The 20,750-nt window shown below is 31.0% G+C and overlaps 1 protein-coding gene across 4 annotated transcripts in view; it reads right to left on the reverse strand.

Moving 5' to 3' along the window:
- Positions 1-10,045: 10,045 nt before the first annotated feature.
- Positions 10,046-20,750, reverse strand: part of LOC143072043 (zwei Ig domain protein zig-8-like) — a 55,264-nt gene continuing 44,559 nt past the window's right edge. For 3 of the 4 annotated variants that reach the window (XM_076246823.1, XM_076246820.1, XM_076246819.1), the window contains exons 5-8: positions 20,287-20,310; positions 17,372-17,683; positions 16,665-16,691; positions 10,046-11,674 (exon numbers count right to left, since the gene is read on the reverse strand). In XM_076246823.1, the coding sequence (XP_076102938.1) occupies positions 11,559-11,674; positions 16,665-16,691; positions 17,372-17,683; positions 20,287-20,310 (479 nt within the window). In that variant the 3' untranslated portion in view covers positions 10,046-11,558. The remainder of the gene's footprint in view (positions 11,675-16,664; positions 16,692-17,371; positions 17,684-20,286; positions 20,311-20,750) is intronic. The other variant, XM_076246824.1, reaches the window with a different exon arrangement.

A 20,750-nucleotide genomic window follows, 5' to 3' on the forward strand; every position in this document is an offset into this window, starting at 1 on the left:
TAACAAAAAAGCATTATAAACAGTATCAACAGGTCGAATTAACAAGAAAATACGATTTGAGAGTACTTGCAGTTACTGATAGCTAGTTAAAAGCCAAAATACAATTAATAACACGGGTCACATAGTGATTTCCTCGCTTTAAGTACAATATTACCATAAAATTTAGGATGTGAAAAGTTTTCTACAGGTATAGCCAAATTTACTTATCAAATCTTTGTATCTATGAAAGAATTTAGTAAAAGTTTTAAGTAATTTATGGTATCGAAATCCCTGACACAACAATTTCCCACTGATGCATTGATTACGTTCGTTAAAATCTATGACATCCGAACACACACGGGCAAACCGAACGAGTTGGGATATATAAACACCTCTAAACAGTACATAAAAAACTAATGACTACAGTTATCAAATATATGATGCTACTAAGCGTAAATATTCAGTTATGATTGTATTTATAAGATCTTATAATTAAACAGTACTCAGCGTCTGCAGCATTCGCATCTGTAAAACACAATTCATCAATCAACTAATAAAGTATTTTGAATAAATTCCATGAAACAACACATCATAACAAATATGCATAGGTAGATGCATATTCTTTACGCGACAGGTCATAAAAAATAAAAGTTGTTGTTGAAAGAAGAATGCTTTTAGGATTGGTAAAATCATAAACCCGTCATAGAATATATCTTCACACTTAATCACCGTTAAACTCAATTGAATAATCTTTGTTGGTCACAGGTGTTTTTGTAATATTTATGCAATGATTTTTTTGTGTTGTGCTTTGTGTCTCTTAACTTTCTTTCAGATGTAATAGACTGAGAAATATGTTGGCCAGAAAACCACTTCTAGCAAATACATTAGAGAAATGATTTCAAAAACACTTTGCTAGTAAATTAAAACAAAGACAGTAAATCAAACACTCTAAACAATAAATATATTTACTACCACATTAGTTCGCTGTTAAAGGTAGATTCACTGCATATCGCCATCTTGGATTGTGTACACTAGTAGCAGTTCACTGTCAGAATAGTTCTTTGTAATAAATCTACAAACTTTAGACAGATATGCAATTCATGTGAAAGATTGTTGATTTTTATAAAAAAAAACCACAAACGTGATTTTTGTCAGCTAAATTTTTCTTCTTGTCCAAATAAAGACATGAAAATGGAAACCAATGATGCGAGTTCATTTGCAGAATATCTAACTCAAGATTTGTGAAAAAGGTCATTTATTCAGAATATTATAAAGCATTATACAACTGACAGTGATGGACAATTATGTCATCAAACAAAACTGAATAAATGACAACAATTGCAAAGGTTGGGAATAATTACCGCTATGATCCCTAAGAAACGTGATTTATTGAATTAATCTAAATGTGGACACGCATAGCCAATTGTGTTTTTTGGAATAAATTTTTTCCAACTTGGCCCTTTAAGGGGAGATAACTCTTATAATATTTTTTTTTTATGCTGGAATGATAAGGACAATTTATTTTTCTAATTATAGCAATACATAATAGTTGTTATCCTTTTGTTTGATGTGTTTGAGCTTTGGCATTGCCATTTGATTACTGACTTACCGTTTTGAATTTTTCTCGGAGTTCAGTATCTTTGTGATTTTACTTTTTTCAAGTTTGGTGATACTTGTTTTTCTTTTTATTTTCTAAAAGCATAATATCAAACCTTTCTTCTAATATTTCATTTCAAAATTATGTCTTATGGATTTCTTTTCAAACACACAAATGTCTTTATTTCATGAAAAATCTATCCAAATTAGAGCAATTTTGCACGACTTGGGGCTTGAAAAAGCAGGATGACCCATATTTTGTTTCGTGTTTTTGAAAAAAAAACAAAGTGAAATCTTCATTTTGCAAAGTAGTAAACAATTCAATCTGAGAAAATATATACTGATGATAATTCTTAACAAACATCCCAGTAAAGACTTGTTCGTGTAATTGTAAACCCTTGTGCAAAAGTGAAAATGTTAACGCATGACGTAATATCTATCAAATCGGTTTAGGTTAATTGTTATCAAATGCCAAATTATTCGCTTCACTTAGACGTTTTTAGAGAATCACCATACAGCCTTGAAACATTTTCACCAACGCATCAATTCTTGTTGTTCGGTATATCATTCTCAAAGAAGAAATCGGTTATTGAACTAAAATCATTTATGACTACTAACCTGTTGATAGTAAGTATGCTTCAAATACAGAGAAAACAGAAAATCAAATATGACAACTTGTAAAACATAAAGGTAACGAGGTAAGTACTTCAATACATACTAAGTAACGGAAATGGACAGCTTCTGTTCACCTGACAGAGTAAAACATATGTTACTGATGATTATACTGGTCATTTTACTTTTGATGTTCACATAAATCATCGTTTGTATTCGTTAAGATCAACAACTGCCAAACTTTTTTTAAACGATGCTTTTTGTACATTCTATCATTCACTATCATCTTCTGAACAAATTTTATGCAGCCATTTTGTTTTTTATTCTGTTGTAAGTCCTATATCTTTTTTGATTTTCGATTTCCTCTCAGTTGTTCACATTAATCCATGCATTTCATTCTGAAAACAGCTTCACATTTTCATAAATATAGAAATTTTATTAAATACGAAATTCGCTTTTTGCAAGATGTAGTGCCATTAAAAAAAATGCCCGCTGACCCCTTCTTTTCTTTTTATAATTGTATTACATATAGTTTAGAGCAATTTCATAGCCCAAGTGTTAACTCGTATCATTATTCCAGTGAATGAGTTACTTATCGAAGTTGACTGAATACAAATACACGTCGTACGGAAACTTCAAGCGCTTTTTACTTTCATGTAATCCACTTCTCAGGTTGAAAATAAATATATTGTATCCGTTTGTCCAGTTTTCTAGGCGATACAAATGCTATAATGTAAGAGATTTAAAAAAAGAAATGTTTCATCTTTTTAAGTATTAAATTTTGGGAACCACTGATTCTTTCGTTCGTGTCTAGATGTGTTTTATGATTGCCAGTGAGACATTGTCTATCAAATGATGTGGATGAAAATAGTAGTTTACCAATGTCAAAATCTCATAGATCGCGTAAGAAGAAAAATCAAGGCAACACAAAGAGGCTGAGGGAATATATAATGTAAGCAATTATAAGTCATCTTCCGACTTACAACAACAATCAAAACCCATACCGTACAGTCAGCTATAAAAAAAACCTGACACGACAAAATGTAGAACAATCCCAACCATAATCCGAAACATGTATAACAAAACTCTAATTAAAATATAACAGGAAACGAAAACCATTAAATAACAGGCTTTTAATATCAACTTCAGTGCGAAGAACATGTTTCCCAGATAATATTTTATAATCGACAGAATAGAAATGTCAAGTCGGTAGAAAGTAAAGACAGCTTTTTTTATTCTTTGACTGATTTAGCTCTATCAAGAACACTTCACAAATGTTACAGAGGATTTTCTGGTTTTTTTTTGCGAGGTGATGTTTGCAAAGCTCTTTTTCTAGTGTGTTATCTTTATAAACACGTATGTTGACTATTTACTCTTATTATTTAGCGATTTGCAAAACCTGATCAAAATTGACCATGTATTTATATCTCTTCTAGCACTGTTAAAAGAAATAACAATAAAAGAATATTAAAACTTTTCTATTATATCATTTTGTGCTTTCAATAAGTGTTATTGCAGAGGTGATTATTATACCGAAGAACTGTTCATCCCATCATATTTTCATTGGCGTGAACTTCACTGACTTCGACTGGCCGTCTGCAAGGAGCAAGACGGAGATTTCTTCTCGTAGAACATGAACGTCACACCTTTCCGTTTTTGCTCCAGTAGTTGTTGCTCATTCTTTACTTTTATTTGTAGTGGTTTGATGGCTGTTGTCTGTCTGTTTATCAGTTCGTCTTTTCCTAGTATTAATCAAATTTGTGTCTGTATTCTTTTACTATGCTTTTATTGTCTCCGTGTTACCATGTACTTTTTGCAGTATAACATTGAGAATGGAAATCAGGAATGTGTCAACAGGAAAACAACCCAACCAAAGAGCAGAAAACAGACGAAAGCCAACAATGGGGCTTCAACACAGCGAGTATATAAATGTCATAAAGTAAAGACACATTCAAATGATTCGATCATTTAAACCTCTTACTGGCTTCATTTTATTACAAACAAAATCATGGTAGCAGAAGCGTCATTATATGATCAAATGTTACCAAACATCATCTCTATCATTAATTTGAAGCAATTTATGAGGATGTTACATAACACCACAGAATACCCTCTATCATTATGTTTTCAGACGGTTGGGCATTTAGACTATTTTAATTTGACTTATTTGAACTGAACGCCGATGTTTTTTTTCTAAAAAAAATCTATTGATTTACTTTGTAAAAACAATGGCGTCAATATTTTGTTAATGTTTTAAAAAAAAGTTGTATTGCAATACTTATACATTTTGATAATACAAGTACTGTGGGATGAGCTACATTTTTAGACCACTTACTAGTATTCCTATGTCAAAAAATATCAAACTCCGTATAACTGTAGTACAAAAAGTGTCGCTTTCTCATTGATATCTTTGTAGAGTATGCCCCATGTGTGAAATGATTTCATGGAAATCCCTGACACTTGCTGTGATGACATTCACTCTGACTAAACCATCTTCATACGGCTTAAGCTACCATTATGAAAGGATTTATTAAAATCCTTTCAGCGTGTAGTTTCTTTGACAATGTTTATGGTGAGATGGATAGGTTGATTCCTATACAATCCCATACTTAGTTTTTGAGGATAAAACATCATATCGTAATCCATTTTTTTTTTTATAAAATTTATTTTCAATGAGAAAACTTAACTACATCACACATCAAACCATACTACATTTTTGATAAATAATGAAAACAGGTAATTCATCAAGTTAATTAAGACCGCTCGATATTAAGATATTTCTACATCGATTAATGTTCCAAATCTGTAACAGTATAATATATATTGCTAATTTAACTACATGTTTTAATTACTTTTTGATATAAGACACATGCCTTGATTATTTATATTGCAATTACTATATTATAACATTGTTGGGTACAATATAAAATAATAATAACCTGTTAAATATGCATTTGTAATTGGGCAAATGTCCATGCATGTTAAATCACCTTGTTATCACGATGAAATATATAAAAAGAATAGTTATTCTGTTTAAATTCTCTTTGAATCGTGGCTCTGTACTTATACATCTCGTCATTGCGGTATTGTATTAAGGTAAACTTGTGTATTCTTGTTTTTAGTTTTTGCTAATATGCCTGGTTTATATTCCATCTTGTGCGTCCTTATTACATATTTGTTTGTTTTAATAGTGATTAAGATTATAACACATTATTGACTGCTGTACCCCTACTTTTGGCATGTTTACCTATTGTGTCTGTTTGGTTTGTTCACATATCGTTGTTAATATAATGGAAATCGATGCGACTCTCATACAATCGAGAGGTTTAGCTTTCTTTAAACCAGGTTAAATCCACCATTTTCTACACAATAAATACCTGTAACAAGTCAGGAATATGACAGTTATTATCCATTCATTTGACGTTTTTGAGCTTTTGATTTTGCTATTTGATTAAAGACTTTCCTTGTTGAATTTTCCTCGCAGTTCGGTATTTTTGTGATTTTACTTTTTGTTGTTCGATATCGTTTACTTATTACAAAGATAAAAAAAATCGGTCGACATCAGATAAAATTTCACTTTTCCAAACTATACAAGTATAAGTTTTGATTAAATCTGAGAACGGTATAACCGTATGTGTGCCATTTTGTGCCATAATGATCCTTTTTTTTTTCTTATACTGTACATATTTACAATGGATCAACGTTGCCTGTGTTCATGTCTCAAGCGTTTCTAAATAAGTCTTATATTTGGTCTGGCTTATCCCCCTACGTAGATTGCAACTATGATTATATACCGTTTCGTACCTTGATCAGTTTATTGCTAATAAGACTGGATAGATGCTACTTTATGTAGAACATTTTAAAAAATCATTTCTTTTTATTCGTTGAATGAATTTTGATGATATGATAATCTGATTCAATCAATCATAAACGATTCAATAGAAGTTAATTTAATTAGATATTAATGCATTTTAGTATCAAATTGATACCTAGTAAATTCCCAAACCACTATGCTGATATAATTATATTTGCCTGCCTGCATAAAAGGCTAATATTGAATTTATTTTATCTCGTTTAATTTTCAAAAAAATATTTAAATGCGCAAAACCCAATAAAAACGGTTTTATATTTGTTCTACATATACATCTAAGGCAGAGAGACCAATCAATTCGTTGTCAAGCACCAGAATGTCTTCAAGCTGATGATTCTGTAACCTAAAGGTTAACGTATTGATCTACGCTTTTTTTGTTGTAAAACATTTATATTCTGTCTAACATTTTCATGGTTACCGTTTTTTCAATTATATATTTGACAGTATTAAATGGGGGTTGTATTCCGGGAGTTCCATGACTGCTAAAGACTGTGTGTTTGGTTTGTGCCTCTTTATTTTTAATGTTTGTGATTAAGGTATATCATGGTTTTAATGCCTTGCTCATCCAAATCATCACCAAATTGCTATGCTTACTGCGAAAATCATAACTTATTTGTATATATTAGCTCTTGAAAAAAATTGACAAACATATAGTGTATTTGTATCAATGGAAACAGTAAACACATACTTATTTATTTTCGATTGGACCAATGATTTCATTATTGAAAATGATCTTGCCATCTAGCTCTCCTTTGTTATATTTAATGAGAGCGTAACAATCTTTGGGTAAAATTTTATGACAACTGTTGATATAACGGAACTTTTTTCACTTGTAATTGCAGACAGAAAAATGCGATTTTCGCTGACTAAAAATTTAATATGACAAATGAAGTGTTCAGGTACAATTTCAAATTAGACGAAATATGCGTCTATCGTAAAAAGAAAGGTATCTGTGATGATATTTTTAATCACTGGGTAGATGCATATATTGGCAGAGGTGTCACCCACGGGGGTATCACCAGATAACACGACTTATGATTGATATGGTAATAACTATAAATTAACAGTTTACAGAAGTGCGTTTTCGAAAAGTATTTTCTACCCTACTAGAGCTGTACTTAAATTCAAACTTTTTGAGCTTTCAATTCTTTTCAACTTCGTACTTTATATCGCCTTTTTTAACTTTTTTCATTCGATCGTCACTGTTGACGAAATGTGCATTTTGAGTAATAACCAGATGCTCCGCAGGGCGCAGCTTTATAGGACCGCAGAGGTTGAACCCTTAACAGTTGGGGCAAGTATGGACACAACATTCAAGCTGGATTCAGCTCTAAATTTGGATTGTGATTAAATAGTTGACACAGCATAGGTTTCTGACATAGAATGAATGTCGTCTAATGAAGTTACAAACTTTTTTTTGCCTTTGAGCAATTCATTATGCTGTTGAATATTAATCCTCTCAAAAAAATGTTTGAAGAAATTTTCTTTTTATTTATGAAATCTAAAATGAGAAAAATTGAACCCCCCCCCCCCATTTTGTTTTCTCACATTCCCCTTTCCCTTATTCCAAAACTGATCTCAATTCAAATTTCTAATGGAGTTTGCAACAATAACTATTCATTTAAATACATCATAAAATATTAAAATGTAAAAAAAGTGCTTGTACTCACTGAGTGGTAAAGATTGTTTTAATTTATTAGTTGGTAGTAAAAGTGAATATACATTGTAAATTGTATAAAACAATATATTTCATAAAAACTGTGCAATTGAAAATGTCTTGCTATTGCGCAATATTGTGCAATTAGATATTTCTTGCTATTGTGCAATAATGTGCAATTGAATATTTCTTGCTATTGCACAATACTGTGCAATTGAATATTTCTTGATATTGCGCAATACTGTGCAATTGAAAATTTCTTGCTATTGTGCAATACTGTGCAATTGAAAATGTCTTGCTATTGCACAATACTGTGCAATTGAAGATTTCTTGATATTGCGCAATACTGTGCAATTGAAAATGTCTTCCTATTGCACAATACTGTGCAATTGAAGATTTCTTGCTATTGCACAATACTTAATATAATAATGTTGGACCCAATTTGGACCAACTTGAAAACTTGGCCCATAATCAAAAATCTAAGTACATGTTTAGATTCAGCATATCAAAGAACCTCAAGCTAAGTTTAATATTGGACCCTTTGGACCTTAATGTAAACCAATTTGAAAACAGGACCAAAAATTAAGAATCTGAATAGACGGTTAGATTTGGCATATCAAAGAACCCCAATAATAAATTTTTTGATGAAATAAAAAAAAGTTTAATTTTGAACTCTTTTGGCCCCTAATTCGTTGGGACCAAAACTCCCAAAATCAATCCAAACCTTTCTTTTGTGGTCATAAACCTTGTGTTAAAATTTCATAGATTTCTATAAACTAATACTGAAGTTATTGTGCAGATTATTAATATTGACAAATTCTTAGAGATCCGTTAGACGGTCAAAGGAGATTTTGAACATGCATTATTAGAAAACAGAAAGTCATTTGTTGAAAACGTAATGTTACAAATTTCTATATGCAACTATCGTTTGACGACTATAAGCAGAAAAATGAAATTACCTCTCTACAGTACATTTAGTGACGATGAATGTATTCTGAAATCCCGTACGTGGCAGCGGCGCGGGACTCTAATTTAAATTGACTAGGATTTTCAGTGTTTTTACCGATGGTCGTAGGATCTCTCCGAGCTTTTATGTTTCCTCAAGCAATTAAAACTTAATGTCATGAAGTAACACACTAGTATTAATTAAAGTGGCATTAAACACTTAAACATCGAATACTTGAAGTTAATTGGTGGTGAAAAATCCTCTATCGTGAAGTTGAAATCATCCTTTCTTGCATTTTACGCACGCAATCACTAGTGGATAAACTTATCATAGATACCAGGACTTAATTTTGTATATACGCCAGACGCGCGTTTCGTCTACAAAAGACTCATCAGTGACGCTCGAATCCAAAAAAGTGTATAACTGTTTCACAAATGATATCTGATACGTTCTTTATGTCGTTACTAAAATCCTCTTCCCTTTTCACCACGAATGTGACCTACTAAATTAGACTATTTACTGGGTTAGTAATATCATGAGCAACACGACGTGTTCCACAAGTGGAACAGGATCTGCAATCCTTCCGGAGCACCTGCGATCACCCCTAGTTTTTGGTGGGATTCGTGTTGCATAGTCTTTAGTTGTTTATGTTGTGTCTTGTGTACCATTATTTGTCTGTTTGTCTTTTTATTTTTAGCCATGGCATTGTCAGTTTATGTTCGATCTATGCGTTTGACTGTCCCTTTTGTGTCTTACCCCATCTTCTATCTTTCTTTCAGACTCGGTCATGTCGTTACTGTTCGAATATATACAAAGTCTTTTTTACTAATTTTATATTTGAACGACACTATTCAACAATGATTTATTTTGTAAATAATGCAAATTCACAACCTTTACAAAAGAGGCGAAAGATATCATAGGGAAATTCAAACTCATTAGTCGTAAATAAACTGACAACACCATGGCTTTAAGACTTTTCTCTGAAGGGGGTCTCATTGGGGGTTCCGATCCCGGATCCCGCTTTACTGTTTTGTCAGATTCCCGTATCCCGCTTACACTATGTACGTAAGCAATTCTCATTTTTTTTGTTATTTCCCGGGTCCCGCTAGACCTCATTTCCCGTTTTCCCGACACAATAATTTGACTTTCACGTGTCACGCTTACAAAAAATCGGCAATCCCGCGTTACGCTTAGACCACAATGAGACCCACTCTGAACACACCCTTCGTTTGTTCAATTATTTCTAAGTTTTCTGTTTTATTATTCTCGAGAGCATGTAGAAATTTGGACACATAAAACAATAGTAAAAGTATATATAATAACATATAACTAATTCGAGTGGGGAGAACATAAAACAGGGGCATATCTAAACGAAAAACTTGAATGTGACCAACAATTTATTTGTATTCATTTAATCTGCAATAACTTAGAACATTTCAACAGCAAATTAATTTACGTGATACATGTACAGAATGAAATATATACACATGTCGTACTTCAACAGACACATTTACAAGGTAAAGAAGTCATTTACAAAACTTTATTGTGATATATGCACAATTATATACCAATTGAAAATTATTTCCTTCTCCTTTTATGTAAATCTCATCTATGTTGGTATTCATAAATCAATTAATATCAGGTGTTCTAGAGAAATAAACTGCGTTCTAAGGTATATATAATAATTTAGTCATAGGCAACAAAATGATCTGCGACTCAAAAGTCATTTTACATGATATAAATTGTCAACAAATATTTCAGAATAATAGAACACATGCACGATTGTATCCCAAAAAATACAAAACAATTAGATTCAGCTTAATCTTAGCGACTTCTTCAAGTCGACCCAGAAATGTAAACAGTTCTGAAATATCTGACACATTTAATAATTTACAAGTACAGATAAAAATTCTGTACAAAATTTGTGACATAAATCAGATTCAAACAGAAAATTACAACATGTATTTGTGAAATTGGTACACTTTGATAATAAGAATTTCTACTTCAGCTAGTCCCAAATATATCGGGATCTGGATGAAATGTTTCGAAGTGGAAGAAGTAACCATACAAAAATAGATTAAGAAATAGGTTTATAAGAGGGAATTTCAATTAAGTATTCTCTCTGGAAAAGTCGCTTTCGAAGGGTTCAAAGGTCAAAGTCCTGCTGCCATCTGAGTATAACATTGTTTAGACTTCGGAAACCTTCTTATAGACTTCGGATACCTTCTTATAATGTGAAATGATCAGGAATAACACATTTCTGTCCGGAACACTAAATATTTATGTGAAAAACGACTACATGTACAAATGGTCAAAATATATAAAGAGGTATGACCATATACTATAAATATAACACCCGTAAAGCTGTTGTTTATGATCGAAAGTTTTTTTTTCATAATTATGAATTGCTTTCAGTTCATCATGAAGTCTCTTACAAGTGTGAAATGGGTGAAAACAACTCAGCTTTTGTTCATACAGAAATAAAATTAAGCATAACTTAAAAAAAAATAAAACTGATGTAAAAGTTCTAATGAATTTATATAATTATAGTTTTGTGAATTTCTTAAAAAAATGTAATCGTCTAACAAAACATTTAGCTGACAAAACATATACATGAATCATATTCAATCTTAATCTAGCGATAACCAAATAAAAATCAACAAACACAAATATGAACACAACCATAACATTTAACATCATTTCTCTGTAAACAGGTACTATGTATCCATCTCACATGATACTTGCACATTTCGTGTCCCTTTTATCTTAGTGTAATAGCTATTCTTACTGACCATCCATATTGAAAATAAATCACAAAGTATTTAAACATGCTACTTTTCACTGCATTAAAATTGTGAAAACAATATTGCAACATTGAAAATCTCATGTTAATTATATTACCTAAGTAATATAAACAACGTAACGAAAGTCAAAGCAAGTAAACTTGTTGATGGATTAGCCGAATATCCAGAGTTCGGATTTTCGTCCGTTGTCGATGAATACTTCTTTGTATCTACAAAACAAAAGTGTACCGATTATATTATTGTTTTACAACATGCTTTCGTAATCATATTTATTCATGTGTGATTTCAAAATATTGATAAAAGTATAATTATATGGAGTTAAAATGTATAAACATGTGATAGAATACATCAAGAATACCAAGGCTTAAACATGTTATTGATTAAAACTAAGGTAAACGAATAATCACGAGCAACATGAAAGATTATACTATGCCGGATATAACCAACTTTCTGGACGGATTTCAACAACCCAATGATAAACATTCTGAGTGAAACATGCATATTTTTAATCTTTCAAACGTGGTCACTAATAAGCATCGGACATACTTTGAAGAACTGAAAAGAACCGAAACTGACCACAAAAAGGGAAAACATCAAGCCTTATAAAATCATACCACTGTTATGGGTACATAATTAGGGCTATGTTATCTGAACAAATCATTCGGACAACCAGATATGTTGTCAATATGACATCATTAACATGTATGAATTGACGTGCGAGGACAAAATCTCAAAATTTGGAAAATAAAAGTTTAAAGTTTGTGCAATATGTTGCTTACTACTTTTTTTCGAATAATATTTTCGTAAAGCATTTACAAATCATATGGAGCATATTTGGATTCCAAATAATTAGATATTTTACTTTTATCACAACAGCGTTTTTGGTATGATCCATGATTCCAAAAGAGATTATAAGGTCAGTTTAAATCAGTATCATTTCTCATTTTTTTACTTCTTGTGTGTGTGTTTCTTAAACATTTATGCTAAATTGGTTACTTCAATTATAGATTGAAGCAACTACCTATTTACGAAGTCAACAAAATATTACGAAAAAATAAATTAATGAAAAAAAAAAATCATGAAAGCGCATTCTCCGTCAGTTTGATTGTGAGAAATTTAGATACATCTATATATCATAATTAAATCTTTTTTTCGAGTTTCCTTACAATTTGACACAAAATTCATTACAAATTGTATGCAGTAACTAGTTAAAAGGCTACCTTGAAAAGCAATTATACATGCTCAAATTAGAAGCACCTATTTTCATTCTATTTTTAGTTTATATTATTCTGGTAATTTCTCAGCCATGCAAGTGTTTTGTTCTTGACAGTTCTCTCAAAATTGTTATTTTCAATGAAAGAACAATACAATTTGATTAATGCTCCTCCAAAGGAACATTGTATTCACATTTCAATTGGTTAAATATAAAAAAGGCTTATTGTATAGATCCATTATGTCTCTAGAAGAAATCGGTAGCATTAACCGAAGACACCATACCACGAGATACGAAGGTATTTTATCGATTTTCATGAAAGTTGTGAACATTTTATAGAGAGTATCGTTAGCATAACAGACGTGTTAATATTTGGTTGGTCGTTTGGTTAACGTTATTTGATGCTACTTGAAGAGTGTTTCACACATTTTTGTTTTATTTATCATCATTTAACTTTTGAAATCTGATCATCAAACTTAACTTTAAAAGTTACTTGACTACAGATTAACCATATATAGCTATAGGGGCTGGTCATGTCTACATATCTGTCATTCTTATCCTGATATCTGATTAGATAATTATTCATTTCAATATGTGTGATCATTAATCGAGAGCACCCGTCATATCCTGTGCTTTTCTGACAACGATGAAAGACTTGGCCGTCAGATTCCCCCATTGTCAAGAGTATTGATTAACATCACTGTTTCTCATCATCAATATTTGGAGTACTTTAAATCTAACGATGCTCTAATGTTTTAATAAATAATTCGTTTGACTGGACAATTCATTAAGTTGAATGCATTAAGGATATTAGACTGAAAAATTATTGATGACACAGACGATGACAAAATCGTTGATATGTGTCACGAAATGACTAATTTAGGTAAAAATAACTTTAAAATGCTAACGAATTTTAAATTAATTGCAAGTCGTAGAATATTATTGAATTCTGTAATCAGTCTATAGTCATTAAAAAATGAATATTGTATGTTTAAAAGTTCCAATAAATTATTTTTACAATGCCTTATGCCCTCATGATTATTGTTGTTGTATTATCACTTTGGGGATATTAGGGTTGGCAGTATTGTATTACTGTGACAGAGTTATTTGTTAACAACTTATTGGTTATTTTGCATTTTTTTTTTATAACCAAAACAAGTATTAGAAATGCGAATAATGATGAACACCTCTTAAAGACAGGCAATTCTCTAAAGATAATTTTGCTTTTTAGTTATTATGATCTTGAGCCAAGAAATCATTTAATTAGAGTACATTTGTCTCTCTAGGTATAGCGTGACTGAATCCCAAAACAATTTGCTTTCATATTCTGTAAATCACCTATATGACAAAACCGACAGATTATAACTTATTATTCTAAACACCAGAGGAAAACAAACAACGGAACTGAAATGAATTGTTTCTTGTATACAAATTAGTTGCTAGGAAGCTTGGACGGAAGGTCACAAGGGTTGTATAATCTATAAGTGTATTTATATATCAATATCAAAATCAGACATTTTTGCAGACCCCCAAAGGAACCAGATGCTTAATATTAATGTACAGTATCGTTTTACAACAATGGTCCTAATTTGATACGTTCTCGATAAGAAAAAAACAAAAAAGACTATGTAATTGTAAAATGTCAAAAATACTGATGTACAACAATGATATTACTGTCTACAATAAATGGATGTTTTAGACTTCTATGCAGGCTACAAGTACGTTTTCCTTCTATTGACTTATCAAGATATGATAAAATCCACAGGGGAATTATGTGTTATAATGGAACGGCGATATTTGCAGATATGACACGTTTTATTAAATAACTAATTAGTTGATGCAAAAGTCGATGACTAGCGATAAGAATCAGTTAACTACAGTACAAATTAAATGCAAGTTAGTAGAAACCTAAGGTTAAAAAAAACCTTTTTATAAATGCACAAAGCATTGCCACATATTGTAGTGAACAGAAATGAACATTTGACAGAAAATTGCAGATCAGGTTCTTATTTTTCAACAAAAAGAATAAAGTGACTTAAATTAAGCTTTATTTTTGAATTTGTCATCCGAAATACTATTACTAGTAGTTACCGATTTGCCAAATAGAACATGGTTTGTAATAATTTCTGTTGTAACATTAACACTGACTCGTGTTTTGTCAATTAAGTCGGTTTTGAAGGTTGCTTGCAATGCTTTTATCCTTTTGAATCTATCAATAGAGGTGCATTTTTTTCAAATCTATAAATAGAGGAATCATTTATGTAATATGTTTCTCTGTATATTATTTTTTTTTTGAAATTTAACATGTGATTACGATTTGTATATCTATAAGTCACGATTTTCTACATAAAACTGAAATATAGCATATAAAGCTAGCAAAGCATCGATGCATTACAACATTTTAATTGCATAATTTGTATTAAATTCAAATGATAAGTTTAATGCCTTGTAAGTTTTCTTTTATTTTATCAATTACCATCACGGATATAAGAGTTGTTAAAACATGATATGATCGACAATGCAATGTTCCATTGTGTGTCCGCCTTATTGCATTGCAAATACTTAAGATAAGCATGTCTGTTTGTTTTTCTCACACATTATTGTCAATATAATTCAATTTTATGTGACTGACATACAAGTGAGAGATTTATAACCGGGTTTAGTTCCTGGTTCCTTCAATAATGAAATAAAATTGAGAATGGAAATGGGGAATGTGTCAAAGAGACAACAACCCGACCATACAGCAGACAACAGAAGAAGGTCAATGTCTGTTCTAAGTCAGAAATATGAAAGTTGTTATCCATTCGTGTGTTGTGATTGAGCTTTTGAATTTGTCATTTGTTAAGGAACATTCCGTTTTGAATTTTCCTTGGAATTTGGTATTAATGTTATTTTACTTTTTTTATACTTAATAGTAGTACTATTATTATCCTTATATCGGTTAAATATGCCATTACAACCTTACAATTACATAAACTGATTTCGATTTTTGTTTTCCTCAGTCATTGAAAATTATAAAATATTAACAGTTCAAGTCTAATGAACCAAAATACGCAGGCAAATACAAAGCATGTACCTATAAATATTTAACTATTATCGACTCCAAGTATACGAAAATTATAATGAAATTAAAAGTTTCTGGTTTTCTGATAATTTAGATATAAGTACATAAATGGGTGATTAAAACAGATCTACATGCAAACTACTGAAGGTGGACTTAAAAATCACGATTGTTCCGAACACGGACTTTACAAAGTGTATATATGTGATACATAAATCATCTTGCTACTTTATACTGTCAGAGCTTATAATTGTTCTGTGGAAGTAGTTTTGAAAAATCAATAACATTTAAAGAGACTTCATGTTTGTACTTTTAGTGCTGAACTACGATGGTCTTATGTTTGGATATTTTTTTATTTTATCAATTCTACCAATCCTTCACAATACACTATAAAATGGAAAAATGTACGTTTCGCAATCGTTAAAAAAAATATGCATCAAGTTTTAAGAAAAAATAGATATTTAATGTCATCCAAGCGAAGCTGTCAATACTTTCAAACTCTAACTAAAAATTTACATTTTTCAAACATTAATTCAAAACATTAGGCTCAGAAAATACAGTTAAAAAACAGTATAAAAGATTTTTTGTTTGTGTGCACAACTATCAACTTTCTTTAATGTAATTTGGCAAATAATTTGAAGGAGACTTGATCACTGGATATATGAGGCAATGTGATTACAAATTCTGCAATCTATGAGTGTGTAAAGTTAAATCCATGATGTGTGAATTGAATATTACTATTTTGTGCAATAAGCAAATCCCAATTTTTGCCACTTCAATACATTAATATCTGAAAAGATCTTGACTAGCAAACTCTAAGCAATACAAGCAAGACCATTTTGTGCAAAATTACATAGGAAATAATAAAAGCAAAACGTGCTCGGAAAAGACATGTAAATACATATGTATTCTATACTGTTCTTACCGGCTCTCTTTCCGTGTTCTTTCTCTGCTGTGGAGAATGGTAGAAGGAAAAAGAAAGATTAAGATTCATGTAGAAATATCCCTTCATAATATTGTATAAAGCAAGTAGACGCTTACAATAAATAAGATACAGATTTGTCCAGGAAATTTCATAAAAGCTTAAAACTGCACATTAATGAAAATATAAAGACTACAAAGTAATACCGCGATTCGTGATACTGTATGAAATAAATAGATGCTTAAAATATATAAGACATAGATTCGTCTTCGAAACTTCATAAAAGGTAAATTTAGTTTATTTCAAGGGTTTAAAATACGACAAAAAAAAAACAACATGTACTATTATTTATAATTTACCACCTGTATAGATGTGTTACGATTTGTCACACATACAAAGGGACGGACAGACTGAAGGAGTGATGGAACAACGATGATTATTTACTGTACGTTCTCTCTTTTTTTCGGGGAGCATAATACTGAGATGTAGTATGATGTAAATGAAACAAATATCGTCCCTGTAAACTTTCTAATAACTATTTGTCTGGTCGGCCTTGATGACATTGATGGCGTTGTTATTTGATCACACGCAGTCATTATAAGTTAACTTATTTTAATAACAGTAGATACTTAAAACGGTATGCTCATTCGGGAGAAAAAATTCTTTTAAGATAAAAAGAGATTCAATTACACGCTACTTAAATAACTTACTATTTAGAACTGATATATCCAAACTTGTGGTGTAAAAATTGTTCATTGCGAAACTTCGGCAAACATATTTGCCTTTATCCTCAAATATACTATAGTCTATAGTCAATTCACTAACAAGCATTCTGCCAGGTACGTCAGGCACATAATCATTTATACGTAATCTAGACTTCCATCTTGGATCCCGTCCACGTATCATGTGACCATTGAAGAACCAGTCTATGAGTGACGGCGCACGAGTACCACCTGTTGCATTGCATACTAATTTGATAGGTTCATGAAGATTGATAAATTGACTACCATACATAGCTATTGCTGAAAAAATAAATGAACTTGAACTAAGTAATTAGAATGTTTAAAATTTGTATATTGCACTATCTATTTCTTTAATTAGTTCGATTATACGCAATATCTATTGGAATTGAAATATTGCTATTGCATACATTGTCTAGGTTAAACAATTACTAGAAGTTAATAAATGGAGTCTTCCAGTAAATATAAGATAAACAAAAATGATATGATTTGAATTATTCAAATTAAACAAATACCAACCAAAATTAAATGAAGAGAATGTAATCAATTATAGGCAGCCGTACGTCCTTCAAAGAACGATTGAAGCTTAAGATTGACATTAAATTTTCAAACATATGATGACGACAATGGGTTCCTTGAAAAGGAAGATACATTGTTTTGTCTGGTATTATCATAAAACAAATTGTTTTCATATAATGAACAACAAAGCTACAAAGGTGAACGGGTTGTTTGTCTATTTTTACCATATAAAATTATACCAGAACGGAAATACTGGAAGGTTTGTCTTTTAAACATAACGTTGTCATAGTGTAAACATTCATAATAACTATAAACTGATACAAAAATCTGGCCGCAACGGAAATAATTGAGAAGCGGACGGAAAGAAAACAAGACTTTATAATTGTATATAATTATACCTTTTGGTTAAACACTAATGGCACTAACGATACAATAAACTACTAGTAATGTAGAAAATTTAATTAAAACAGATGATTTGAAAAACAGCCTATATTATCTAGGGTAGATGCAATATGCACATAGGGTTTGTACTTTACGAACTTTAAAAGACAGACAATGACTGTTTTGTTAAAGATTACACCATTAAAGACAGAAACACTGTAAGGTTGAGCTCTTGCAATTTCTAAATTTTCCACTGTCAAGTTGAGAAGCAATACGATGTAAAAGGATATATAAACATGTTTGCAACAAAGAATCAATGTGACGGAAATTAGTAAAATGATTAATTTCAGACAAATTATCCAGTTTAATTTGTTTTAAAAAAGCGACATAAGGTTATTACGTCCTGATTTATTTTATGCACATCAAAATATCCAATTAAGGTAAATAAGTATAGTACCCTGTTTAGTACAAGACCAAGATGGCAAGCCGGATGTGTTAGTTCACAAGGGCACAAATAGTCCGCAACAAGAATAAGACTTGTCACTATACCGAGACGCATTTTTCTGGTTCAGAGTCAATCAGCATAGATGTTATTAGTATAGATAATAATGTATAGGACAAACGTTTTCCTTTATCAACATACAAAGTTTCATGCAACATAGTTTATAACTTATTCTTATTTTGTATATTTTATGATAATGAGAAAAGTAAGAATATTTACATATAAGTGTTAATAAGTGAACACTTGAATGTCAAAATTTGTTACAAATAAATGTGATAATGCACAAGATTGTAACAAACATTAATTAATTAACTCTGAGCAAGTGTTTTTCGTAGTATGATTATGTTTAGATAATCCTGATATAATGATTATTTGATCCTCTATGTTTGACATTTTAACCTATTATGTATGTTTGTTATGTTCTCACTTCGTTGTAAAAATCATGAAACTTTATGTGACTGTCATACAAGTGAGAGGTTTAGCTAGCTATAAAACCCAATCTAATCCACTGTTTTCTACATTTGAAAATGCCTGCACCAAGTCAGAAATATGACATTTGTTATCCATTCGAATGACGTGTTTGAACTTTTGACTTTGCCATTTGATAAGTGACTTTTGAGTTTTTTTTCAGAGCTCGGTATTCTTGTGATCTTACTCTTTGATCCGAATCCCTGTACAATTCCTAATTTGTACAAAATTCACAAATGACTGAAAAGTAAGGAAGCTGGCTTGTCACGTTTTGGATATTTTGTCAGATTTTCGGAATCCCCTGGTTTTATCCATTTGAATGCCTTGCAAAAATTTGCCAGGTGACCCCCATTTTTCTTTTTGTAAATCTTTAACATATTATGTATAATAATAAGCCATCTGTAAAAGTCTTATAAAATTTTAATTACTTTTTAACAGTTTTTGAGAACTTCACCTTGTCAATACTAAAGCTATGAAAAGTCAAGAGAGAATATTTTCCCGCCAAAATTTCAATGGCTAATATCTCGAAAACAAGCACGGTGACCTATATATATTTTTTGCTCTGTTGATTCCTTTATTAATCCCCTATCAATATAAACTAGTGTTTTAAAAAGTTAACTACTTTGAAACTGAGAAGCGAACTACCTACTTAGCATTTGTTGTGATTGTGACGACTTTGCCTTCATGTCCGTAACGTCGCAACACTGTGTTAACGTTGTTTCCCGTATTTTCGACGTTGTTTGATAGTGACGTGAGAGATGTGTTGCCGGATGACCAAGATGGCCGAATGTTTGTACTGTCAGAGTGTATGTCGTGTAATTTGTATTTTATGTAACGTCTGTATAATACATGTAGTGTGAATAAATCGTGATTGTAGTTGTCTACAAAGATGGTGTTAACTTATAAATTATGAACGCTCGGAATTCTACGTTTACAACAGTATTATTACATTAAACATGCAAGATCGTGAACAATATTGTGCAGTATATCATGTATATGAAAACAATCAACATACCTGGATTGACAACTAATGGTGTGTCTGTAAATGGAAAGAACAAAATAATTATAGCACAAAGAATCTATCTAAAAAAATAAAGTTGCTCAACTAGAGATTAGCATAACCTCATTGTTACGGCAACCAAACATAAAACATACAGCAAATTTCATATTCATTGAAACACGAAATTGAATTAAACATACACTTTAGAAAGTTTACAAAAAAAAAACGAACATGTGTATTCTGAGATTGATATGACTTCAACTTCATATCAAACTTGCGTAAACAAAAATTTCAATCTTAGAGTAAGACGGATCGATTTTACGGACAGACGCGTAAGTACACATAGACCGGGAGCAGTACATTTCCTACTGTCTAATGTGGATATGTTGATGGCTACAGCTAAAGCTCGTAACTGAAATCCTAGTTTTGACATTTTATAATGCATTGGACACCAACTTCGTATGATATGGTCTATTTCA

The sequence above is a fragment of the Mytilus galloprovincialis genome, chromosome 4 (genome assembly GCF_965363235.1).
Source record: "Mytilus galloprovincialis chromosome 4, xbMytGall1.hap1.1, whole genome shotgun sequence".
NCBI lineage: Eukaryota > Metazoa > Mollusca > Bivalvia > Mytilida > Mytilidae > Mytilus > Mytilus galloprovincialis.